Source organism: Megalopta genalis, chromosome 2 (genome assembly GCF_051020955.1).
Source record: "Megalopta genalis isolate 19385.01 chromosome 2, iyMegGena1_principal, whole genome shotgun sequence".
Lineage (NCBI taxonomy): Eukaryota > Metazoa > Arthropoda > Insecta > Hymenoptera > Halictidae > Megalopta > Megalopta genalis.
The window spans coordinates 799,303-806,569 of NC_135014.1; the positions used below are offsets into that span (position 1 = coordinate 799,303).

The following is a 7,267-nucleotide window of genomic DNA, read 5'->3' on the forward strand; positions in this document are numbered from 1 at the left end:
ACAATGATTTTTCGAAGATTATTCAGTTCATAACATTATTTTTATTTGTTAAACGTCATTTTCTATCACGTTACGTTTCAAATATTGCCGCATTTTTCAATTGTTACAATACTTCCCACGCAATATCTTGTTTTGCCTTCATCCAGTGGTTTACATAAAGGGATGAAAATACTAACTTAAAGAAGGTGCAATGTTGTACGTGTGTAAAATGTCAAAATCATTTATCAATGTTAAAATGTCTTTAGTAACTTTGGTCCGCAACATAGAACTTCATGTCATAGATGGGAATGTTGATTTTCGTATCGTTTTTTGGGTGGTAAAAGTGGGGTGGACAAGTGCATACATATGTAATATGTTCAGCGGTGTACCTACATTATTTGTAATCATTTGGTTCTTTAATGTGAAATGTGTTAATACACAAATATTTTATGAAGTATTGAAACATGCGTTTTATAATAATGTCCGATTACACAAATTCTTGAAAACGTCGTTAAAAGGCTATCACATGAATAAATGATTATTACTGTGTTTTTTACGATTTTCAATTCTTGCAAACAAAGTAAAGTATCTGTATATTTATTACATGGCTTAGTATCATTCGATTTTACGATATTTTCTTTCGAAAGTAAATTCCATTGCTACGTCTAAGATTACAGCTGAGTCATTATTATTCGATCAAATTTTATTCACACACTACTCTTTACTATTTTAGGTTAATATATCTACAGATGGCAGACAAAGCTATTATGAAGGTATAATTGCATCAATTACTATTATATTATATTTCGGTACTCTCGGATGAAAAATATTTTAAATGATAACCACTTTAAATGTTTAGCAAATTGCTGAACAGAAGCTAAAAGCATTTTCTATTGGCACAATGGGTAAAAGACCATTAAGTAAAAAAGAATTAGAAGAACAACGTAAAAAAGAACAAGAACAAGCTGCAGCTCAAGTATGTAATATCTTCGATATAATATTCAAGGAATTAAATGTTAATATTATATTTGATTTATATGTATAGGCATTTGAAGAATTTGTAGCAACGTTTCAAGAAACACCTAGTAAAACAACAAGTAAAGTTTGGGTAAAGGCAGGTACCTACGATGCTGGTAAACGACGTAAGTTTATTATATTTATAATATTTTTGAATGATTAGAATTAAAAGTTATACAATTGATCGATAAATAAAGATTTAATTATTCTTAACTTATTATACTAATGTCCCTTTAATAGAGGAAGATACGAGAGAAAAAGGAAAGCTATATAAACCTCAGTCAAAACTATCAGAACTTGTTGATAGTCGATCTTCGGCTGAACAAGCACAAGAATATGCAAGATTACTTGGATCGAATGAACGAAAATTGGATAGATTGGGAAAAAAGAAAAAAGAAGGTGAAAAGAAAAAGAGCAATCTTGAATTATTTAAAGAAGAATTAAAAATGATTCAAGAAGAACGAGAAGAAAGACATAAATATAAAGGAGTGGTGAAAACTGTCATTTCTGCTCAGTCCGAGGATCCAATGATGGCAGCATTAAAATGTGTTGAAGGTAACTGATTTCTGATTCAAGAATGAATTTGAATTCTTATATTCTTAAAACATATTTTAACAGTATAGTATTTCCCACGTGATTAATATGTTACCGAATAGCTCACTGTAGAAATGGTTGTCGACTCATCTTGCCACATGTTCCTTTTCATTAAAATTTTCTTCTGACTTTGTATTCTTTCGCAGTATGCCAATTATATAGCAAATTATACAATACTAAAGTTTAATTAAATTAAAGGACTATATTGATACATGCTGAAAAATTTTGATCTGAATCATCTTTAATAGACTTTTAAATACATTTTAATATAACTATTTATTTTTTTAAGTTAACAATTTGAACTTTTTAAAACTTCTGATAGGTATATCCTCATATCCTGATCCTCGAAAGGCCAACTTGCATAACCTTATTGATGATCCACGACTCCTAGCCCTGATTTATGAGGGTACCCTTTTATTCCTTCCCAATGTTTCTTTTTGTAATATTAAACACATATAACAAATTAAAAAAACCGGTTTTTTACAGATGGATCATTTGATAATGGAGATCCTAATACCACAAACTTATATTTGGGCAATTTAAATCCAAAGGTATACTTCCTTACTCTATCAATAACGTTTTAACTAAAAATTATATTATGAAAATACTTGTAGAAATTCATTCAACGTTTGTTAAAAATAGTTATTATTAATGTACAAAATTATATTGTAAAGGTACAACAAGATATTCAATATGGTCATATCAGACGTAGTATTTAGAATTATTGTTATTCATAATAAACACTAAGTAAAATAATTTATATTACTCTTATATATACTAGATTACAGAGCAGCAGCTAATGGAAATATTTGGAAAGTATGGACCACTGGCTAGTATTAAGATTATGTGGCCACGTAGCGATGAAGAAAAAGCTAGACAAAGGAACTGTGGATTTGTTGCCTTCATGAGCCGTAAAGATGGGGAACGTGCTTTAAAAAATCTTAATGGTAAGATCATGTTTTAAATTTAAAGTTTTCGTTATTATTAAAGTAAAAGTTAATGGTTAATGAACGAGTTTCTTATTTGCTTTATTTTCTTTTTATTGTATCGTAGGTCGTGATATAATGCAGTATGAGATGAAGTTAGGTTGGGGTAAAAGTGTACCAATTCCACCTTACCCTATTTATATTCCACCTGCTTTAATGGAGATCACTCAACCACCACCTCCATCTGGTCTTCCATTCAACGCTCAACCTCATCGTCGGGACAGACATAAGGTATACATATAAACGAAACGTATATGCAGGATGAGTCGCGAGAAACGGAACACCCACAAATGAAAGAGAAAGAATCTAAACCAAAAGAATTTAAAACCAAAACAGATATTTAAATTTTGTTTCTCGTAATTTATCCAATGTACATATGTCTTTAGAGTTTCAGCTTCATTATATTTGTCCAGTTCTTTTTACTTACTCATTTTTTATTTTTTATACATTTTATGTTTTCATTTAATAGTCATCAACATTTAAAAAAATGAGCCTTACCGAATCCTCATAAATATTTTTGTTTATTCTTCCTATCTGTATTATAATTTTTTTTACTGCTTCCTATTCTGTTTCATTATAGCAACTACTAATTTATTTTGCCTGCTATGCATAATTTATTATAGCTGCTCTGTTATTTGCCTTCTGCATATGTATATTCGACATATTTACTAGAGTACAAAATATGAATAGCGAAATAATAGAAATTTGTAAGAAAGTATTTTCATATATAAGTAATATTATCGTTTCCAAATATGATATCAGGTACCTCGTATTCGCAACCTTCAGACAACAGATCCTCAAGAAAAGGAAAACTTTGAAAAGGTAAAATTATTTCCTTTTAATAAAATAAGGTTTTTATTTCAGTGTAAAGAGCTTTATCGTAATAAATGTTTCGTCAGTCATTTTATTTTGAAATTAATGGTTTTAATGTTTTTAATCAATATATTTAAAGACCACACTGCCTTATCATAGTATCTCACATTTAAAAGAATTGGTAATAAAAATGAATTCGAATAATTTTGATGGTTATTAATAACTCCAGCAAATATTATGTACTTGTCATTATTTGTGCTTTGATCTCACTAAAAAAAAATTCAACTTTTAAAGTAAAATAAAGTATGTTATGGAACTCATTTTTCAAGTAAATAAATTAGGTACTACAAGAATAAACACTACTTTCATAAGTACTTCTGGATTGACACATGTAATCATTATTAAATAAAACATAATAGTAAAAGTAAGAAACAATCATTTTATATGATTGTATTTCATTAATATTGACCGTAATCTAAACATTTGTAAACAATTTAATTCATATTAAATTGGCGGGTAACGTACACGGTATGGATTAATTTGAACTGGAACATCTACTCAACTATTATTGCTTTGCTGTAATGGGAATATAATGGAAATTGTCACAGGTTTTGCAGAATGCAGTTGTCAAAGTGGTTATTCCGACAGAAAGGTATATTTTGATTTCAATAATTTGAAACTTTATACTTCAGAATATAGATAATCATCTGTAAAGATAATAAAATTTACCAAATTTATGACCAATTTTTAACAAAATTCTGTACTATAGGAATCTAGTTATGTTAATACATAGAATGGTAGAATTTGTAATTCGTGAAGGTCCGATGTTTGAAGCGATGATTATGAATCGAGAACTAAATAACCCAATGTTTAGGTATGTAAAATTTTATTTAAACGTAATGAAATAATCAAATAATACTCATAGAATTTCAAATTATACGATAGCCTTTATATTTTCAGATTTTTATTCGAAAATTATTCTCCTGCACATACTTATTACCGATGGAAATTATACTCTATACTACAAGGAGATGGACAGAAAGAATGGCGAACAGAAGATTTTAGAATGTTTAAAGGAGGAAGTGTGTGGAGACCACCACCGATCAATCCATGGACACAAGGAATGCCCGATGAATTAATTGAAATGGAAGAGAGACAAGAACCTAGAAGAGGTAGTTTGTCGAACAGGTAATCATAAAAATGATGTAAAAGAAAAATTTATTATATTATTGCATATTATGTTATCTCTTTCATTTAACAATATTAATATTTGATTGATACAACATTTCATATTTATAGTCAACGTGATCGATTAGAAGATTTATTGCGAAACATATCACCTGAAAGAATAAAAGTTGCAGAAGCAATGGTATTTTGTATAGAACATGCAGAAGCGGCAGAAGAGATTTGCGATTGTATTTCAGAATCACTATCAATATTACAAACTCCTGTAAATAAGAAAATTGCGAGATTGTATCTTATATCAGATATATTACATAACTGTGGCGTTAAAGTAAATAATGCTACTATTTATCGAAAAGCGTAAGTTATATTAATTAAAAATATAGGACCACTTTTACAATATGATTTGATTAATTATGTTGGTATTTTAATACCATTAATATATGAATGTAGTTCAGAAATTTAATACTATGAAACTTGCTTATAATATAGGTTTGAAACCCGATTATTGGATATATTTAGTGAAGTTCATCAAGCCTATAAACAGTTTGATAGTAGATTAAAAGCAGAAGGATTTAAAGTTCGTGTAATGAGAATGTTTAGAGCATGGGAAGATTGGGCAGTTTATTCACGAGATTTTCTTGTTAAATTACAGAACACTTTTCTAGGTCTTGTTTTGGTAAATTAAATCTTTTTATATGATGATGTTTCTTATCAAAATCGATAAAAAAGAGAACAAGAATAACTGTATGTTTTTAGATGGATGAACCTGAACCAGAAAATGATGAAGACATTGACGGAGCACCTTTGTCCGATGTGGATGGTGATTGTGCAGAAGATCTGGATGGGGTACCATTAGACGGTGCTGCTCTCCTTAAGGGTGCTATGAAACATGGTCTAACTCCACAGACGACTTCTAATTATGATGATATCGATGGTGTTCCTAGTAAGAATATTTTCAAAATATTTATAAGTATTAATTCGTAATGATTTCTATTATGGTTTATATGTTTATAATTATAATTTTACAGTATATTAATATTTTACATCTTTATATTTTTAGTGGATGAAGATATCGACGGTGTTCCTATGGATGAAGAAGACTCTTTAAACATTCGAAATAAAGACGATGACAAGAAACCATCGATTCCTGCTGGTTTTGTACCGTCTCGATGGGAAACTGTAGACCCCGATCAGGTAGAGGAATATTATAAAAATTACTATTTTATAATTATACTTCTTACTCTGTTAATGCAATTGATCAACATTAGGTAGAAGCACAAGCTATGACAACTAGCAAATGGGAGGAACTTGGTCAGAATGATGACTCTAATTCTCAGGACACTAGTATGGACTCCAGGTAACATATGAGAAATGATTTGAAAGTTTTTGGATTTAGGGGTTTCACAATGAAATTTAATTAATTACAATAACACAAATTGACAGTGGAAGAGATTATAACGAAGAAAGAAGAACCAGACTGCGAGAAATCGAGGTTAAAATAATGCAATACCAAGATGAATTAGAAAGTGGTAGAAGAACGTTGAAATCTGGTATGACAATTCAAGGACAAGTAGAACATTATAGAAAAAAGCTCATAAGAAAGGTGAAAATTATAAGTACCACTGTTTTTTTAGGTCTTTTTATATATTTATATTATCTAACAAAGAATGTTTGTTTGTTTTAGAGCGAAAGAGAAATGAAAGATGCAAAAAGTGAAGAACGGGACGATGATAGACGAAGAGAAAAGAAACGAAGTACAACTCCAGAATCTCCAAATCATTATAGAGATCGGCGACGATCTTCAAGTCCATCGTCCAAAAGTAACAGATACAGGTAAAAATATGTCTATAAAATATGTTTTAAATTTATTTATTAAAAATTCGAGTATAGTTTATTTAAAGAAAGTTTTTAAAATGCTATTTTCATTTCTCAAATAATGTGAATTTGGCAATTTAATTTCTAAAAAACGTAATGAATTATAATAACGTTTTCACGACTCTATAACAATCTCTAATATAAATTTATTGTTAGATCTCGTAGTAGATCACCACGGGGGAAACGTAGATCACGTTCACCGTATAAAAAGCGGGTGCCAGTGACACCATCACCACCACGTATTCGACGGACACCTTCGCCTTCCTTTTCATCTAGAGCATCTCGTAGATCTCCTGGCACCGAACGAAACGACAGAAAAAGAAGAGCTAGATCACCATCCTTGTCGCCGCCGCCTCCTCCACGTGCTTCGAAACACAGAGCTAATAGTCCACCGTCTCCATCTCCGCGTAAACATAGACATAAGCATAAGTATTAAGTTGTATGAGTTAACGTTTCTTATATTGTAACATAACAATAAATCCATTAATTCTGTAATATGTATGTAGAGATTCATACAATTACAGAAGGATCTTACTATTAATAAAACAAAACTTAGTTAATGCAGTAATAACAATGCATTCAATACTGTAAGATATTTTTATCCGATTCTAAGCATTCTAATACTCTTTCTTTCTCCAAATCCTTTTAAACTATTTTATTTTATATACATAAATTTGTATTTGTGATAATATGATGAATGTGTGAATAAGAAACATAATGACGAGGTATTATGAAACTTATGCATCCTTATTCTGTATTCTTAGTATGTAATTACATTAAGAGTTATTAAAAAATATGTACAGACATAAGATTGGAAA

At 29.7% G+C, this 7,267-nt stretch overlaps 1 protein-coding gene across 2 annotated transcripts; it reads left to right on the forward strand.

The window, feature by feature from the left end:
* Window positions 1-102: 102 nt before the first annotated feature.
* LOC117223407 (U2 snRNP-associated SURP motif-containing protein) lies at window positions 103-7,267 on the forward strand. 2 transcript variants are annotated; one of them, XM_076528620.1, is made up of 20 exons: window positions 103-195; window positions 713-752; window positions 839-955; window positions 1,025-1,121; window positions 1,237-1,551; window positions 2,077-2,141; window positions 2,372-2,537; window positions 2,644-2,807; window positions 3,339-3,398; window positions 3,998-4,041; window positions 4,159-4,263; window positions 4,350-4,577; window positions 4,689-4,931; window positions 5,064-5,250; window positions 5,331-5,517; window positions 5,635-5,768; window positions 5,843-5,931; window positions 6,018-6,177; window positions 6,259-6,407; window positions 6,606-7,267. In XM_076528620.1, the coding sequence occupies exons 1-20, from the start codon at window positions 191-193 to the stop codon at window positions 6,883-6,885; spliced, it is 2,835 nt and encodes a 944-aa protein (XP_076384735.1). In that variant the 5' UTR covers window positions 103-190; the 3' UTR covers window positions 6,886-7,267. The 2 variants fall into 2 exon arrangements, with proteins under 2 accessions (XP_076384735.1, XP_076384736.1); XM_076528621.1 differs by lacking the exon at window positions 103-195 and adding an exon at window positions 320-559.

Coding starts and splice junctions, on each gene's coding strand:
- LOC117223407 (XM_076528620.1), top strand. Junction 3,399..3,997: donor AAAAGGAAAACTTTGAAAAG/GTAAAATTATTT, acceptor AAATTGTCACAG/GTTTTGCAGAATGCAGTTGT. Junction 5,251..5,330: donor CTTTTCTAGGTCTTGTTTTG/GTAAATTAAATC, acceptor GTATGTTTTTAG/ATGGATGAACCTGAACCAGA.